This window comes from Phodopus roborovskii, unplaced genomic scaffold (assembly GCF_943737965.1).
Source record: "Phodopus roborovskii unplaced genomic scaffold, PHOROB, whole genome shotgun sequence".
Taxonomy (NCBI): domain Eukaryota; kingdom Metazoa; phylum Chordata; class Mammalia; order Rodentia; family Cricetidae; genus Phodopus; species Phodopus roborovskii.
Window position 1 is genome coordinate 258,629 of NW_026127061.1, and position 19,694 is coordinate 278,322.

General features: G+C 38.4%; 1 protein-coding gene and 1 non-coding gene across 2 annotated transcripts in view; one reads left to right on the plus strand and one right to left on the minus strand.

Moving 5' to 3' along the window:
• The window catches only part of LOC127214781 (melanoma inhibitory activity protein 2-like), a gene marked incomplete at its 3' end in the record, with an annotated part of 93,081 nt that overhangs the window by 10,594 nt on the left and 62,793 nt on the right, over nucleotides 1–19,694 (plus strand). The window contains exons 8-13 of the mRNA XM_051175047.1: nucleotides 987–1,091; nucleotides 4,905–5,027; nucleotides 7,955–8,072; nucleotides 8,880–8,929; nucleotides 9,704–9,794; nucleotides 13,839–13,977. Coding sequence (XP_051031004.1) covers nucleotides 987–1,091; nucleotides 4,905–5,027; nucleotides 7,955–8,072; nucleotides 8,880–8,929; nucleotides 9,704–9,794; nucleotides 13,839–13,977 — 626 coding nt within the window. The remainder of the gene's footprint in view (nucleotides 1–986; nucleotides 1,092–4,904; nucleotides 5,028–7,954; nucleotides 8,073–8,879; nucleotides 8,930–9,703; nucleotides 9,795–13,838; nucleotides 13,978–19,694) is intronic.
• On the minus strand, nucleotides 11,045–11,173 carry LOC127214784 (small nucleolar RNA SNORA61). The gene has a single exon (XR_007833900.1). It is a non-coding gene; the product is annotated as a small nucleolar RNA SNORA61 (small nucleolar RNA).

Consider the following 19,694-nt stretch of genomic DNA (forward strand, 5'->3'; position numbering starts at 1 on the left):
TGAGGGTGAGGACCAGCAAGCTTCCTCCTTCCATGTCCTTTAGATAGGCTGCTGCCAGAAGGTATAGCCCCGAATATAGGTGGATCTTCCCACCTCAAAAGATCCAGATTAAATTTGGGTCTTGCCACTTGAAATGATTTAATTTAGAAACAGTACTCACAGCTTCCTTGGGTTTTAGTTAATTCCAGTTATCGTTGATAACCAAACATAGCCATCACATTAGGTAATAATATATTGTTAGTATTAAGCCAAGCTTAAATATGCATTTGTTTTAATGTGTTACTTTGATTGAAATTCATTTTCCTCTGGATATATTTAACCTAGGAATGTATCTGAGCACTCTTGAAGTTGTGTAACATGTATCGATAATAAATAGATTTGCTTCCTGCCATATAAAGTTTAGGTCATGAGACAAAGAGTAAGGAGTGTGGGGTCTTTCTCTAATATCTGCTCCTGCACTAGTGAGCATGGAAGAGAGAGGTCACCAGTGGACTGTCCTCATGAGACCTCCAGAAAGCCTTCAATTCTGGTTAGAGTTTCTTTTTTTTAAAATCACAAAGTGGGCAGGCAAGCAAGCAAATTTTTCTAAAGTGTACATGGCAGTAGCAGGTTGCTAAGGGTGACAACCCATTCTTTCAGCTATTTCTACAGGTTATTCCCTTCCTGGTAGCAAGTGAAGCATGTTTGGCAAATAGGCAGTAAAGCAGTGTTTTAAGTAAGCCGCTAAATAAACCAGTAATTCTGTAACTAATAATTGTTCTTTTCTATTTCAGTAGTTAACAAAATTGTCTGAATTGTACATGGAAGATTCAATAATTTGTTCAAAGTCATGTGGCAAATGAGTGTATCAAAGTAGTGTTGATACTTCCTCTGCTGTAAATAGTGGAATGTTTTGGCCTTTGCTTACATTTTATGTTCTTCAGAAAAGACATAATCAGGGGGGCTTTCTGTTAAATTGTTTTAAACGGTGTATTTCTATTACTTAGGCCAAAACCATACTAAGAATATTTGAAATAAATAAAGAACGACTTAAAGGAGTAATAACAGATACCTTGAATGAAAATTATCAACTTCAGGAAAGCGTGCATCAGGTTTGTAGACTACAGATATTCTTTTAGATATGAATATAGCCTTTGATGTTCTGGGCACCTCACGAATGAACCATGTGTGGAGTTGTGTAGTGAACGAGTAAACTTCTTAGAGCAGGAAGTCTCCCCTGCAGACTCCCATAAAGGATTTAAAAGTGTGTTCTTCCATCTGTCTTCTCCCGTGAGAGAAGGCAGTCAGAATTTTTACTCTCACAGGAGACATCGGCTAACAGGATTCCTCACAATAAAGACTGCAGTAAGAGTTAACAGATTACCAATTGGGGTCCTAGAGGAGGGAGGAGTTCTTGGGTAATGTAAAGGGACAACTTACCTTTTATCCTCACCCTCCTCTCTGTCTGTCTTGACTATATATCCTGAGTTGCCCGACGTTTTATTTTTTTACTACTTGGCTTCCTGTAATGGATATTTGTAATCTATCTCAATGGAAATGTCAATCACTCAACTGCCTTGGCTAATTTGTTCATTTACAATTCTATTATTATTATTATTGTTATTTATTTTTTGAGAGTGTCTTGTATTGTAATTCAGGGTGACCTGGAACTTACTGAGGTACTCAGTCTCCTAATTGCTAGGTTCATAGGTATGTGTGTGCCTACTGCCAGATTTTTCCTCTTCTATTTTTTTATTTTAATTATGTGCATGTGTGTAACTTGATTGTAGATATGTGCACACAAGTGCAGGTACCTTTGGAGGCCACAAGCATCAGATCCCTAACATAGTCTGTAAGGGGAACCAAATTCAGGTCTCCTGAAATAACCATAGATATTCTTGGACTCCTCCTTCATTTTCTTCTGGGGGCCATTTTTCTTGGAATCTTAGATTCTCCTAGTCCAATAAGAATGTGTAATGAGTGGCATTGGTGGCACATACCTATTTATCCCAGCACTGTGAACAGAAGCAGGTAGATTTCTGTGACTTTGAGCCCAGCCAAGTCTACAGAATGAGATCCTGGATAGCCAGAGAAATCATGTCTCCAAGAAGGAAAGAAGGGAGGAAGGAAGAAAGGAAGGAAGGAAGGAAAGAGAGAGCAAAGAAAGAAAAAGAAAAATGTGTTCTATAGATCTACTGGGCATTTTTGTCCTGATACTACAGTTCACTCAGCAGCCAAGGATTTTTGTTTCCTTATCTTAAATGTTCTGTTTCCTGTTTCAAAAGAGAACATTTGTGATTCATTAACTTGTTTATCTTTCAGATAATAAGGTACAGTAGGTAATTTTAAAAGAAGATTGCATAGCTGTAAAGGTCTTATTTTCCATTTTTAAAAAAGATTTTATTTTGAAATTAATTATTATTTTTTAATTTTGTGCATGTGTTATTTGTGTGCATTTGTGTTCATGATTAAGGTGCTCTCAAAGATGTTGAATCTCCTGTACTTCGAGTTATAAGTGGCTGTGATGAGCCCGATATAGGTTCTGGGAACTGAACTCAGGACCCCTTGGAGAACAGTACATGGTATTAACCACTGAGAAATTGCTCTAACTCGTTGTTCTCTTTCATGTTTCAGATATTTAGATACTTATTTGCACTTCTTGGTGTTTTGATTCTGCTTTTGTTGTTGTTAGTGTGACAGGGTTTCTCTGTGTAATAGTCTTGGCTGTTCTGGAACTCACTATAATCTCATGCAGGCCTCAAACCAGGAGATCTATCTGCTGTGCTGCATTTTTTTAAAATAAAATTTTGATATTGCTGCATTGTCTTCCCTTTCCATGTTTGGTTTTGAAACTTGAATGATGTGTTGATTATGGGACCTTCTTTGCTTTCTGCCCTTTTTTTTTCTCCTCAAACATTATCTTTCTGTTGTCTTTAGCTCTCTGAGATTGTGTGATGATGTGTCACATAGGGTTTCTTTAATATGTTGGATTCTTACATTCTGGAAACTCTTGAAACTGTGGGTTACTAGAACTATTTATTGTGATAACTTAAATTTTGATTTTTTTCCTTTTTATTTAAATTTGAAACAAAGTTGTCAATCTCAGTTCCCTCATGTTCCCATTCATGCCTATAACTCCCACCAAAACCCACCCTATCCCCTTTCTGCTTCCCATGGAAGGTGAGGCCTTCCGTGACCAAATAGCAATCCAAGAAATACTGGAGAGACTAACTTTAAAGCCCTTCCATGATAATGATAGTGACGACTACCTGATTTGTTGAGTGTGTTTGTGGGTGTGAGTGTGTGTTCATTTGTGCACATGGATACATATGTGTAACTGTGTGTAGTGACTAGAGGCCTTAACAGTGTCAGGAATGGTCCACCTCATTTTTTTAGAAAGAATAATCTCTCTTAAGTAATTCTGTCTATCCTGGAGCTCCCTATGCAGATCAGAATGACTTTGATCTCACAGAATTCCACCTGACTCTGATTCCTGGGCACTGAGGTGAAAGGTGTGCATTGCTGTGCTGGACACCTCATTGAGCTGGTTGGCCTTAAATCCAAATAGAAAGTGGTTGCTTACTTTAATACACTTATGCTACTGTGGTACCATAAGCCACATCTTGCTGCTGGGTTGTTATTTCAGCTTGTGTGCTTCACAGGTAGGTGACATTGATGAATATGTTTTGTACTGCTGTATGCATAACACCTTACAGCACTATTGAAGCTTGCCAGTAGGGATGAAACACTCAGCTGTATGTATGCATAAAAGAAAAAATGTGATGAGTGGCAGAAAATGTGATGTGTATATGCATGTTTGAGAGAAGACAGGTACAGGGAGGTAATAGGAGAGATATCAGGAGCATGTGTGTGCTTCTGTGTGTTGGTATGTGTGTATATGTTCAGGCATTTATAGGGACTAGAGGAGGACATTAGATCATTTAGAATTACAGGCACCTGTGAGCTATTCCGTGCAGGTGCAGGGAATTGAGTGTGGGTCCTCTGCAAGAGCAGTATGTGCTTTTAACTACTCTACTGTCTCTCCAGTTCCCTAATTCTTCCCTTTTGGTTTCCATTCCTCCCTCTACTACTACTGCTTTCAATCATGAGCCTCTCTGGATTGTGTCAAGTCATCTTATTTTATGTTTTTCTAACTGGCTTATGTTTCTTCTATTGTCTGTGGATTGTTTGGTCTCACATGTGTTCGTTCTGTTTGTCCATTTTCTTTTGGGGTTGATGTCTTTTCCTTTCACATCTTTGTTCTATCATCTCAGATTTTAGAAAACATGGTGGTGAGGACTCCTGTGTTGATTGTCCTTACTATAATAAAAGCTGAGTCATCCTCACTTCAAAGTCCTACCATGTATACCAGGCTAAACTGGAACTCACAGTGAAGTTCAGGCTCAGATTATCTGCAGAATATATATATATATATCTATCTCTGGACATTGGTGGCACATACCTTTAATTCCAGCACCTGGGAGGCAGAGGCAGTTGTATCTCTGCTGTGAGTTCCAGGCCAGCCTGGTCTACAGAGTTGGTTCTAGGACAAGCTCCAAAGCAATACAGAGAAACTCTATTGGGAAAACAAAACAAACAAACAAACAAAAGTAATGAGATGTAGCAGAGTATATAGGGTACAAAGATAGAAATAATTGACTAGATTTTTCATACAAGTATGTGTCAAAATCATGTACTTGATGAAAATTTTCCTTGGAAATCAGTTGAAGAGTATTTCTTATTTTATAGTCTTCTGCTTTGAAAGTTCATTATAAAAAGGAACCACATCTGAGTCCCTATTTAAGTAGCAGCCCTATCTTTTTAAATATCATTTAATGACACATTTAGTATCTTTTAATGATATTGAAAACATTCATGTAAAAATTGTGCTGTCTTTAATATCCTTGTTATTGTTTTCCTATCAGTATTTAGAAGAAGCTAAAATCATGAAAGAACAAATGAATCAACTCAATAAACAGAAAATAGCAATCGAAGTATCCAACGTACAGGCAGAGCAACTCCTAAAAGTTAAGGAAAATCAGATCAAGGTAATGGCTTGTTTGGTTTAGTCATTAGTTGGTCACAATTTTATACTTAATTGTAAATTCAAATAATTTTAACAGCTTTTATTTGCTATTGTGTCTTTTTGTTACATTTCAAATGCTTCTAGAACATACATAGATTTGTAATATATATGTTAACACTCCATGTCTTTGTTCTCCAGTATTTTAGCCTGGAGTTCATGAATAAAGAAATAAAATAATGATTTTTACCTTTTTGTTGTTTTATATGACCAAGTCCATTTAAATGAAAACAAACATTAGACAATATTTGGGAATTTGGGCATCATTTTTCCAAACTACTTCCTGCTGGTAAGGGGCTCTGTCAAGGTAATTCCAAGAAGATGCAGAAATCCTGGCTGTAGTCTTTAAGGCTATTTGTCAAGCTGTTTTGAATGTAGGATCACCTGGTACTCGGTTTCAGGAAGGCTGGCTTGATCAAACCACATTAGTCTGGAAGGAATCCACATCTTTTCATTTTCTGTGGAAACAAAAATAGAAATCCTTTTCCCCAGTAACTTGTCCTTGAACTTAAATTTTGGAGTCAAAGCATTTTTTTTAATTTAATTTATTATTTTACATGTCCATCCCAGTTCCCTCTCCCTCTCTCCCTCCCTCCCTTCATTCCTTCCTCCCTCCTTCCCTCCTTCCCTCCCTTTTACACTCTATGCCCTCTCACACCTCTTACACTCTAACCACCCTCCCCTCCCATCCCCCCACGCAATTTCCATATGTAGGGGAATGCCATCCAGTTGGGGTCATGTAGATCTGACAGGTCATGTGAAGTAGGGACTAGGGCTTCTCTCCTGTCTCTAGGTTAAGGCAGTTATACCTCCATGGGGGATGTGTCAGCAAGGTCCTTTTGTGCACTAGGGATACATCCTGGCTCCACTGTCTGAGGTCTCTTAGACTGCTCAGTCCTTCTGGCTGAGATGCATAATCAGTGAGGCCTGAGTCAGTCCCATGCTGGCTTCCCAGCTATCAGTCTGGTGGCCCATTAGCTCCTTCTTGTTCAGGTAAGTTGTCTCTACGTGTTTCTGTAGCCTGGTCTTGTCCTCTCCATCTTCATCCAGGTTCTACTTTGACTCAGTGTTTATGTATGGATGTTTGCTCCTGTTTCCATCAGGCACAAGTTTAGGACTCCATGGATAAGTTAGTTGTTGATCTCACTCTCCGGGAAGGGCATTTATGGTAGCCTTTCCATGGAATCTCAGATTGTTAGTTGGCAGCAGTCTTGTAGGTCTCTAGACCTTTCTTTGCATTCAATTTTATCTTCAAACCATTATTGGCTCCATCTTTTATGTTCTCTCTCTCTCTCTCTCTCTCTCTCTCTCTCTCTCTCTCTCTCTCTCTCTCTCTCTCACATCTTCTATTCCTAACCGGGCTCAATCTTCCTGGTCCCACATATTTTCCTTTCCTCCCCCTCCTTTTCTCTCCATTCGCTGCCCCCCCCCACTTCCCCTGAGCACTGGGTGAACTGTCCCTTCCCATTTCTGTGAGAGACTTTATATGAATCTCTTAGAATACACCTTGTATCCTAGTTCGTCTGGTGATGTGAATTATTTGCTGGTGATCATTTGATCTAGGTCTAAAATCCATATATGAGTGAGTACATACTGTGTTCCTCTTTTTGGTGACTGGGTTACCTCATTCAGGATGGTTTCTTCAAGTGCCATCCACTTGCCTGCATGCTTCCCACAGAGGCCAGAAGAGACCACTGGATGTCCTGGAGCTAGAGTTACAAGTGGTTGTGAACCATCTGATGTGGGTGCTGGGAAAAGAGCTTAGATGCTTTAGCAGAGTAATGAGTCCTGAACTGCTCAGCTATCTCTCCAGTCCTACTGTAAATTAGTAAAAAAAATATAAAAAATGTCAAAAGAAAGTATTTTAGGAAGTGGGGAGATGGTTTAGTGGGTTAGTGCACTTGGTCTGCAAGCATAAGGACTTGAGTTTGAATTCTAAGCACCCACATAAAAGAGCATGGCTGCGCATGCCTGAGAGCCCCACACAGGGGACAGAGACAGTGGAGATTAGAGCCTGTTGAGCTGCCATGGTTTTGAGATAGTAGAGTTCTGATTCCATGAGAGGTCTTGTCTCGAGGCAGTAAGCTAGAGTATGATGGAAGAAGACACTTGCATCTTCTTACCTCATGCTCTTGCAGCTGTATGTGCACCTGCATACTCATGTGTGTATGATACACACAAAAGAAAATATTTTGTAGCTTTGTAGTTAACAAGAATGAACCGTTATAAAACACTGCATTTGATTTTGTTTTCTCTTCTTTCTTTTCCTTTTTCTCTTCATCCTTCCTTCCCTCACTACCTCCCCTTCCTCCATCCCTCCCTTCCATAATATTCATAATAACTTTTTTTGCATACAGAGTTTCAAGAGGTATTTTTTTATTACCAGAACTCACTTTATTACATCAGTCTGGCTCCCATCTCACATAGATCTGCCTGCCTATTCCTTCTGAGTGGTGGGGTAAAAGATGTACCATGTTCAGCAAGTTAGTTTTTCAGGATTAATAGTCCCTAAATGTGGAGTTAGAAAATAAAACCAACTATCTACATATCTCAATTGCAGACAGATACTTAGGGCACAAAAGGATTTATTTATGGGGATTGATTTAAAAAATTATAATAATTAAACACTTACTTGTGTATGTATGTGTCGGGTGTGTGCATTCCATGATGTGGGTATGGAGTTCAGTAGACAAATTTTGGGAGGCAATTTTCCTACCATGTGGGTTCTGGGGATTAAACTCAGATTATCAGTCTAAGTGGCAGATGCTTTTACCTGCCGAGCCATCTCATTGGCTCAGGATTGAATTTCAGATGAGTTAAGTTCTAAATTGTAAAGCTATTATCATGAGTCATTACCTTCTATTTTGTTTTCTCTTTTTACTCAATATCCAGTCTCTGATGGAGAGCCTGCTAAGGATGAAAGACTGGAATTCTGTGCTTGGGGAAGATGTAACTGATGATGGTAATCTGGATGTAGAAGTGAACAATGACTTAGAGAATAACGTGCACTGACTTGTGGCGACCGGCTCCTTGTTTCCTCTTCATTCCACATGTGTATCGAGCTCCTCATATACTTAGACTTGGCACATTTTGTCTATCTTCATGAAGTACCACGCACTCTTTCCACCTTATTTAGCTAGTCTTTTGTGTAAATCTTTCTTTTCTTCTTCAGAGTTATAGACTTCTTCTCTTTTGTTCTTCTCTATAGCCCATATTTCTTCATTATAACAACACAGCTCTTAAGTTCCATAACAAAAGGGGAACTATAGTAAGGTATAGTAAGGTATATTTGTATTTTTCATTTTTATTTTATAATAGAAGAAACATAAATTCTATTTATGTTTAATAGTACTTAACTTGGAGCCATGGTTCATTAATAATTTTAGTGTTGAAGCCACGATTGACTAATTAACCTGGATGCTGTATTGCCATAAGAATCTAAGCATAGTTAAGTCCATGGACACTGTTTATGTAAATATTCAGTTCTTGTTGGGTCTCTGTAGTGCACTGTCTATTTTCCTGAGTGTAGGTCACTCTACCTCATGTAAATTATTGTTTTTATTTTAATTACTCTTTTTACTGAGACAGCATCTTGCTGTAGCTCAAGCTGGCCTGGAATTCACCTTGGAGTCCAGGCTGGCCTTATACTCATGGGAATCCCCTTGTCTTAGCTGTGAAATGTTGGAATAGGAGTCAAGAGCAAGTAAGCTCAGCCTCAAATTGTTTAATTTTGGCCGGAAGAGGGGTTGCAAGACTAGATGAAGAACTAATGCATTAATTTGGACGTGTTCACTAAGTATGGTTTTATTTTTCACTGTAGGTAATCAGCCTAAGGGAGCTTTGAGGAAGCTAATATATGCTACTGAGGTTTGTATTAGTAAGTAAAAATCTAGATGAGAAGGAGCTGGACCTACAGCAGAGATGAAATCTGTGTGTCCTTATGTAACTAATTTAAAGATTGCTTTTATTTTTTGTATAAGGTTATGTGATAAATGATTAGAATTTTCTTTTTCTTTTGCTGTATTAATTTTCTGTGCATTGGTGGTTTGCCAGCATGCTTGTCTTTATGAGGGTTTGAGATTCCCTGGAACTGGAGCTATAGACAGTCGTGAGCTGCCATGTGGGTGTAGAGACTTAAATCCGGGTCCACTGGAAGAGCAGCCACTGCACTATCTCTCCAGCCCCTAGGATTTCCTTATCAATTTCTTTTTTTATATCAACTTTAGAAATTCTTATAATTAGAGTATTTAGAAATGTTCAAATTGTACACTCATTCCTTCCATTAAAGATATCTTCAGAAATATTATTATTTTGTTTCATCATTCACCTTGTTCATTCTTTTCTTCTGGTTCCAATGGTTCCACATACTCTTTTGAGAAATAAATAATAGCTGTGTTTTCTTCTGGTTTATTCCCTCTGTCTGTTCTTAGTTAATCTGTGTAAAAAGTCCTGATTGTATAGGGTGAAGGCTGCTTTAGCAGCTGCACTGATGTCTTTATGTTGTCCATGATAACATCATCACAGGGAAAATAACTGCAGAACAGTAGTATGGGGTATATTGGAGATGTGTTTTTTTTTTTTTTGTGTGTGTGTGTGTGTGTAATTGATAATTGCTTTTCTTTTTCTTTTCCTTCTTTAAAGTTAAGTGCTTCGTTAAAAACCCTAGAAGGAGACAGAAACCAAATTTATACTCAGTTATCTGAAATAGATGCAACAAATGATGATCTTACAGGTAAGGGTTCTTGACGAGCATGTCTCCTTAAATAGAATGAATTACTTCTGAGTTTTACTGTCAGTGGTAAACTTACTCCATTTTCTCTTATATTTATGCAAATTATTAAAAGCATGTAAGAATGTGGAGTATGGTGCATCTTTGTTAGGGTTTCTATTGCTATGTAGAGACACTTTGACCCTGGCAACTCTTATAAGGAAAGACATTCATTGGATCTGGCTTACAGTTCAGAGTTCTAGGGCCTGCAAATGATAAGTATTCCATAAAGTAGTATTCCATAGTAATTGCACTGCAGAAGATCACACAGGCAGACATGGTGCTGGGGAAAGAGCCAGGAGTTCTATATCTAGATCTGCAGGCAGCAGGAAGGAGGAGTGCCACTGGGTCAGTCTTGAGCTTCTGAAACCTCAAAGCTCACCCTCAGTGACAACTTCCTCCAACAAAGCAATACTTCCTAATAGTGTCACATCCTCTGAGCCTAGGGTGACATTTTTCACTCAAGCCACCACAAGGAGTACAATGTTGGATATATTTTTAGATGTTAAAAAGTTTTAAATTTAAATTTTTCCTTACATTTTTTAAAATTGAGAAAGTGATCTTCAGGACTTGCTCTTGTAATGTCTACTACTTTAATATATTCATATAATTTATTAGCATACACAGGAGTGGCTTTAGACCTATAAAATATATATTTTTTAGGGAAAGCATTAAAAAAGTTTGCTGATTTTGTTCACATTGAAAAATAGTTTTTTTCCGGTTGTGTTTGTGCTGTAAAAGATATATCACATCTCACTTTGTTAATGAAATAAATTCATATGTTTATATCAGAAGAGAATGGATGGACATATTCAAATGTCTGTGCTGGTTAACTCAGAATGGAACCACAGACATCTTTTTTTTTTTTTATTTCTCCTCATCTATATTTTCTTTTCAAAACAGGCTTTATTGATCCTGTTACACTTTAATAAATGATGCAACATAAGGCAAAAGCTACTGCTTGTGGAGCTTCATTTCCACCTGCCTGATGCTTTTCCTGCCTGTTTCTAACTCTACACCTATGATCACAGGCAAGGCCCCTTCACTGATTACACAGCTGAATATAAACATACCAGAAATCAACAACAACAAAATAATCCTCTCAATGAGTACAAGAAACGTCAATATGTAGTCAACCATTGCCATGGCTGCCCAGAACTTCACATTTCTTCCTTTTCATTCTTAACTTATTCTGTGTTCCAAACGATAGCCAGAACCATTTGAATCTGGACCTATGCTCTATACCAGACTTCATCATTGGGAGTCCAGCTTCAGTGTACTTTATCTTCTTTATAACATTCAAGACCAGGGTTGAGATCTGATGAGAAAAAGACCAAAAGGGTCTCAAAGGCCTTTAATTCTTTTAATGAGCAAAATGCTTAAAAAAGATTGAACCATTGGATTAAATTGCTCTACTCATTGATTATAGTAATTGTATTGTTATTAGACCTGAAAAAACACTAGTCTAATTAAAAAAAAATGCTGCTATCTGAGATGAATGGTATTAACAGTGTGGAAGATACAGAGAGGAATAGGCACTCTGTTCTCAAGGCAGCTTTATCGAGGCATACATTAACGTACATGTATCTTACGAAATACCAGTGTAGCAAGCAAGTTCACCAGTTATTCCATTGTTTACTCCTTCTCTTGGCCAGTCTTAATCCCCTCCCCCCCCAAGTAATACTGGAAACTCTTGTGTGTAGAGCGTTTCTCCAAATCCACCTTTTCTTTTTCCATGGTGTTTTTAAAAATTATTTAATATTTTTTATTTATTTACTTTATTGGGATTTTGCTCACATATATGTCTTTGTGAGAGTGTCAGATCCCCTGGAACTGGAGTTACAGACAGTTTTGAGCTGCCCTGTTGGTGATTGGAATTGAGCCAAGGTTCTCTGGAAGAGCATTCATTGCTCTTAACTGCTGAGCCATGTCTCCAGCCCCAACATTCTTTCCTTGATGCGTCATAAAATTTTTCAATAATTAATTTTTATCATATGGGAGCATTTTTCTCTAACCATCTCTCATCTTCCATAGTATCTGGCCTTTTTGGTAATAATTTATAGTGTTCTTCCTTTAAATGCATGTTTCTATGTAACCCCAGGCTTCTTGAAGTCTTCACATTTCTACCTCAGCTTCTCACATGTCTGCTTTATATAGGCTTAAAATTACTGCACCTGGCCTGTACAGTGCCCTATTATAGTGTGTGGGTTCAGTGCATAAAAGCCCCTTCTTCTGAGCCTGATGGTCTGAATTCAGTCTCCAGTGGAAGGAGAGAACAGACCCCTGCTAGTCGTCCTCTGACCTTTACCCACCTGGGCATGCAGGCTCAGGTGAACACACACACACACACACACACACACACACACACACACACACACACACACACACACACACACACACACTTTTTTTTAATTGAGCTATACTTTTTCCAAGTCCCCTTCCCTCTGAGCCCCTGCCTTCCATGTCTCCCAAACACTTAGTTTTAAAAGCTTTAAAATGAGATAAAGTAAGACACTAGAAAAAAGAGCTTGAGTGTATAATGGTAAAATAATTTGTGTTGTTTTGTAAGACTTCTTTGCATTAGTATGATTCAATTATATTACAGCTTATATTGATCATTGATTTCTTGATAAGTGACTTGTTAGATTTGGCAGACAGCATGGATGGGCATTTTTTTTTTCTGATATAGCTTTAAAATTTTTGCAGAAGTCACCTATGCATGATTTCCTGTACATGTTCCCTTTGCTATTACTGTATTGACACAAACTTTTCTTTTGGTCCATATGTTTATTTAGCTTGCATTTTAGAATAATAACATCCCATTGCATATAGTTACTAAACTTTTCCTTGTTATGATTTTGAAACTGCCCTTTTGAAGTATAGTGCATTTTTTTCTTGTATTCGATTGGTTCACATATGTTTTGGGAATGATACCTTAGAGCAGGTCAGAGTTGAGGATCTCATTTCAATATTAGAGCTGTGTAGAGTTGTAGTAATCATAATGAAAGAAAAGTGAGATATGTAAAAATAATGGTATGCTAGTTCATACAGAATTCACAATCACTTATAATTGATAATCCATTTTGTGTGTGTCTGTATTCATATGTATATAGAGGACAAAAGTAGATATTCAGGCTTTCCTTCAATAGCTTTCCCCCTTATTCATTGAGAAAGCTCTCATTAAACCTGGATTGTGCTGCTCAGTGAGCCCTAGGGATCTTGTTTTTTCCCTTTCCAGCACTCAGACAGGTCTTATATGGGTGCTCATGACCCAAACTTTGGTCCTCATGTTTGTTTAGCCAGTACCTAACTGACTGAGCTATCTCCCCAATTTTGTGGGTGATTCAGTAGTATAGCAGTTGAAATAATGGAAAAGTCATTATTCTTTCCAGTCTTCATTTTGTTTGAGACTTGGTCTCTCAGGAAAGTGGAAATGAGCACTTATTATCAGCTAATTTGAATGACAGCACATGAACAATTTTGACTGAAAAAAGGCTGATTTATTATGGTACTAGTAACTGAACTGTTGTTGTCTATAGTAATTGTCTATAGCTGTATGTCCCTGGGCATGTCCAATCTTGTCCATTATCTTTTTTTCTTTAAGATTTATTTATTTATTATGTATACAGTGTTCTGACTGGATGCACACCTGCAAGCCAGATGAGGGCACCAGACACCATTACAGATTGTGTGAGCCACCATGTAGTTGCTGAGATCTGAACTCGGGACCTTTGGAAAAACAAACACTCCCCTTAACCTCTCTAGCCACTAAAAATTTAAGACATATTTTAATTGTATATTGTCTGAGTGGTTCCATATACATTTAAAAATCCCTAGGCATGTGACTAAGGATTTTTGTTTTCAGGACGGTCTTCTCTGTGTATCTTTATAAAGTAGGTGGGTTTTGAAGTCACAGTGATCTGGCCAATTTTGTGTATCTTCAATATGTTTTTAATTTTATGAAATTCCTTTAATTTTGTTTCTTTATGATTTTGTACGCTTGTCTAGAGCATATGCAAAGTCTCAAGTCTGAACAAGTGTCTCTGCAGTCAGGTAATACACTACTTGAAATCGAGAAACAGAAGCTTCAAAGGAAAATCACAGTGATGAGGGAGCTGTACCAAGACAATGAAAGGATGCTTCACAGGTGAGAGGTGTTTGGTAACTCCAGTGAATGGCAAGTGAAATGTCTTTAAATGCATGTTATGTATTAGAGGCTTTACACATTGATTATTGGATGTTATCAATTACATAGAATCATTCATGTTGTTTCTTTTTTTTTTTTTTAATTTGGTGTTTGTGTTTTCAAGACAGGATTTGTCTGTGTAGCTTTGCAGCCTATCCTGGAACTCACTCTGTAGACCAGGCTGGCCTTGAACTAAGAGACATCCACCTGCCTTTGCTACCTGACTGCTAGTTTTAAAGGAGTGCCCTACATTACCTGGCTACATCATTCACATTTCAGAATGTTATTTTGTCTTGAACGTTTTTCTTCAAGAACAAAATGTAAATATGTTGGAATTCCCAAGCTACCTTTCTCAGTATCTAGTAACATTTATCAGATTATTGCCTTAAACTCATGCTGACACACAGGGTCCGGGAATCTAAGTAGTGTCTTTGGATGGAACTTCCTGGTGTATATAAAACTGACTGCTTTCTTCTGCGCATGTTAGTCTTGGTTAATATTCCTTGTTGTAGTTACTAAATGGCAGTATCATTGTCTTTGTGAACGGGCAGCTGCTAGTCATCCTTCAGTGCCCCTTTTGTGTCCCATATTTGTTTGTCTTATCATCAAATTCTGTCAAATTTCTTAACCTTTAATCTGATGGCTTTTTATCATCTACTAATACTCTGGTTAAAGCCATCATTAGCAGTAGTTGGTTCATTACAGTAGCCCTATGAATATCTTTATACCTCAACTTCCTACACTGTCTTTTCTCTGTAAACTCAGAATAACTCCTAAAACATAAATTGTGTGTACTGTCACGGTCTTTCCTGGACCCTCCCCCCAAATGCTTTTAAACAGACTTAAAACAAGATTCTCAGAGCCAAGTTTACCATACCCACCTTGTGAGAAGCTATAGACTATACTATGTCTCTTTTCTTTGTTGCTATCTATTACCATTGGCTTCCTTCATTTTTGGTGTGCCCAGCATATCTGTATGGTAAGGTCTTTCATCTTTCAAGCTTTTTCTTTTCTTCTTTTTATTTTTTTCACTATGTGGTGTTCTATGTGCTTGCATTTTCGAATCTTTGTTTCATTCAGATGTGGGTCCCACTGTCATCTTAAAGAAGACTTTCTTGGTACCCTAACTGAACCGCTATTTCTCATCACATCTTGTTTTGTTCTCTAAACATCATGTGTTCCACTTCTCAATAATTTAAACCCTGTAAGAAGTATGTTACTTTTATTTATATTCCCAGTGCCTAAACTGAAAGGAAAATAGTGGGTTTCCAATCCAATTCTTCAATGACCTTGAAAGGATAATAATCAACTTTATACAGAAAAAGAAAAAAAAACCAGGATAGCAAAAACAATCCTGTACAATAAGGAAACTCGAGGAGACATCACCATCCTCAACTTTAAGCTCTACAACAGACCTATAATCCTGAAAACAGTCTGGTATTGGCACAAATATAGACAAGGTCACCAATGAAATTAAATCAAATATTCTGACATTAACCTACACAGCTACGAACACCTGATTTAGGACAAAACAGCTAAAATTATACAATGGGGCAAGGACAGCATCTTCAACAACTGGTGCTGGGACAATTGGATAAGGGTATGTAGAAGACTGTAGATAGACCCATGTCTATCACCATTCACAAAACTCAAGTCCAAATGGATCAAAGACCTCAACATAAATCCATCCACACTGAAACTCATAGAACCTCATAGAAGAGAAAGTGGGAAGTACCTTTGAACAAACTGGTACAGAAGACTGCTTCCTGAACATAATTCTAGTAGCACAGACACTGAGATGTACAATTAATAAATGGGACCTCCCCAAACTGAGAAGCTTCTATAAGGCAAAGGACACAGTTGACAAGACCAAATGGCAGCCCACAGACTGGGAAAATATCTTCACCAATCCTACATCTGACAGAGGGCTGATCTCCAAAATATACAAAGAACACAAGAAACTAGTCAACAAAACACCAAATAACACTATTAAAAATGGGGTCCAGAACTTAATAGAGAATTCTCAATAGAGGAAATTCAAAAGGCTGAAGGGCACTAAAGAAAGTACTCACAATCCTTAGCTACCAGGAAAATGCAAATCAAAGGAACTACGAGATATCATCTTACTGCTGCCAGATTGGCTAAAGTTAGAAACACCAAGAACAACTTATGCTGGACAGGATGTGGAGAAAGGGGAGCACTCCTCCACTGTTGTTGAGAGTGCAAAGTTGTACAGTTATTTTGGAGATCATTAAGGCGGTTCCTCAGGAAAATGGGAATCAGTCTACCACAGGCCCCGGCAATCGCCATCTTAGGCATATACCCAAATGATCCACATCCATGCAACAAAGACTTCTGTTCTACTATGTTCATGGCAGCATGGTTTGTAATAGCAAGAAATTGGAAGCAACCAAGAAGCCCTTCAACTGAAGAATATGGATAAAGAAGATGTGGCACATTTACACAATGGAATACTACTCTGCCAGAAAAGAAAATAATAGAATCGTGAAATTTGCAGTCAAGTGAATGGACCTTGAAGAAACCATCCTGAATGAGGTAACCCAGTCACAAAAAGAATAAAATTGTATGTACTCAATCATATATGTATTTTAGACAGAGCAAAGGATCACCAGCCTATAATTAACGCTGCCAAAGAAATTAAGATGCAAGGAGGATTCTAAGAGATTCATATAAGTCCCCTAACAGAAGGAGAAAGGGACAAGATCTCCTCAGCATATGGGGAGTAGTGGGGCAGTGAGTGGAGAGGGAGCTAGGAGAAAGAGAAGGGGAGGAGAGGAAAGCATGTGGGCCTAGGAAGATTGAGTCAACGGGAGGAATAGATGAGAAGAGAGAGAGAGAGAGAGAGAGAGAGAGAGAGAGAGAGAGAGAGAGAGGGAACATAATAGAGGGAGCAATTATATGTTCGAAGAGAAAAATGAACCTAGAGAAATGTCCAGAGACCTCAAGACTCACTGCAAGTAACAATTTGAGTAACAGTGGAAGGGCTACCATAAATGCCCTTCCCTGATGATAAGATTGAGGACTGTATTATCCACCATCATAGAGCTCTCATCTAGCAGCAGATGGAAACAGAAGCAGACACCCACAAGTAACCACTGAGCAAAACAGGAATGCAGATGCAGAGAGAGAGGACAAGGCCGGCTACAAATACACATTGAGACAGCTGACCTGAAAAAGGAGGAGCTACTGGGCCCCCAGACTGAGAGCTGGGATTCCAGCATTGCACTGACTCAGACTCCCTAAACATGGGTCTCTGCCAGAAGGCCTGGAAAGTCTAAGGGACCTCTGACAGTGGAAACAGGATATGTACCTGTTGCACAAAAGGACTTTTGGTGCACATCCCCCATGGAGGGATACTCCCTTAACCTAGAGACAGGAGAGAAGACCTAGTCCCTACTCCCAATGATGTGACAGATTCAGATGACCCCTCCTGGAAGACATCACCCTACATGTGGAGTAGGGGGTGGGAGAGGAGTGTGGTGGGGGGGCATGAGAGTATGAAGGGAGGGAAACAGGGAAGGAGGGAAAACAGGGATTAATATGTAAAATGAAAAGAAATAAATAAAATTGTGCTCAGTGTATTTAAATATTGATGGCAATATGAGACATTGCCCTGACATGCCCAGAGGCAGAGAAAAGACCCTTGAGATACCAATCTTGCAATTGCTTATTTCCTAATAAGAATTACAGTTTAAAGTTTTCATTATAAAACCAAGCACACTTTGACTTTTATTGCCCTTTGGAAGTCCCTTGTATGTCCTATTCCTTCATACCTTAAGTATGCATGTATTTATGTATGTGTGTGTGTGTGTGATGTAAAGTCCATTGTTAAATTTGTTTGTAACCTTAAAGCCTGTGTTTTCCCCCAGAGATTTGCTGGCCTTTCATGGGTAAACTGAGAATGATGAAGATTCTGAGGCCCAGTGTGAGAACTCCTGGTTGAGGGCTAACACAGCAACTTCTTTCAGTTCTCATTCTGTAAACAATTGTCTTTTCTGACTACCTCATCTTTTTAGAATTGTTTATTTGGTGATGTTTATTTGGTGAGGTACCTGTTCACATAGAAACCAAGCATGTGCTTGAGTGCTGTCACGTGTTCTTGATGGTAAGAAGGCCATAATATACTTTGTGGAGAAAATGCTATGTATAAGATTAACTTTGTTTTGTCTTAACTTACAGTGCTGTTGGTTGGGAATTTACTTTAGGAAATCTACAACTTATGTTAACTATGATGAACTAAGATGTGTATTATTTTGTTCGAGACTCTTTCATATAGTCCATGCTGGCTTGACCCTGATTACAGTCAGCTGTGTCTCTTAACTCCTGATCTTTCTGCAGTCACTTCCCAAGTGCTTGGAACAGGTGTTTTCCACCATTGTAGATTTTATTTAGTTTTAAAAAATGATTTATTATGCTGGGCATGGATGGTGCACACATTTAATCCCAGCACTCAGGAGGCAGAGGCTGCTGAATCTCTGTGAGTTCGAGGCCAGCCTGGTCTACAAAGCTACATAGAAAAACCCCATCTTATCAAACAAAGCAAAACAAAGAAACAAAACAGTGATTTGCTCTTTTAAATTATGTATAATGTGTGTGCACCTGTAAGCATAAGTGTTGGTGCATGTAGAAGTCAGAAATGTTGGCTCTCCCTGGAATTGTAGATAACATGCTGTTATGAGTCACTGGATATAGGTCTTGGGAATTGAGCTCATGTCCTCTGCAAGAGCAGGATGTACTCTTCTTAATGGCTGAACTATTGTTCCTGCCCATGGAGTATTATTTTCATTTTATGTGTATGTGAGAGTTCCTGTATTTATATCTGTGCACAATGCCTGTGCCTGGTGCTCTCTAAGGCCCAAAGAAGGCGTTGGATCCCTTGAAACAGAGTTACAAATGCTTGTGAGCTGCCATGTGGGTACTGATTACTGAACTTGTGTCCTCTGCCAGAGCAGTTTGTGCACTCTTAGGTGTGAGCCATCTCTCCAGTCCCATGGTGAGTTTTAAAAAATACTTACACAGGATTCAAAGTTGTGTATTCTTTACATGATATGTTTCATGAAAAGAGATCAACAGAGAAGTATTCCTGTTTTACCCCAGGAACGAGTGACCCCATTATTTGCTAATTTGCCAGTTAATGGTTAATGAGTTAATGAAGTTAATGTGTAATGCTTAAAAATTCAAAGGTGCAACACATTTTCTGTCCATTTTCAAAGCAGTGGTGAAAATATGCATTGTGTTCTGTTTGTATGTGTTCACACTGTGATTTCATGTATTACTTTACTTTCTGTTGCTGTCCTGATCACACTGGTCATAATGAAAAGTCTAGGCACAACTGAAATTGAGGCCATAGAGGAGGACTGTTTACTGCCTTGCTTTCCATGCATTGATCAGCTTCCTTATATAACCCAGGGGTGGCACCACTTGCATTGGTTGGAGTCTCTCCTACATCAATTAGTCATGGAGAACGTGCCCATAGGCTTGCCTCAAGCATGTCCTGGGAAGTTATTTTCTCAGTTGAGATTCTCTTTTGCCAAGTTTCTGTAGTTTGTGAGAAGTTGACAAAAAAGCCCAGTGAATATGTCTGTTATTAATAGTATTATATTATATATTCTGCTCTGAATCAACTCACAGCTCAAGCTGAATTATGCCACAAGCTG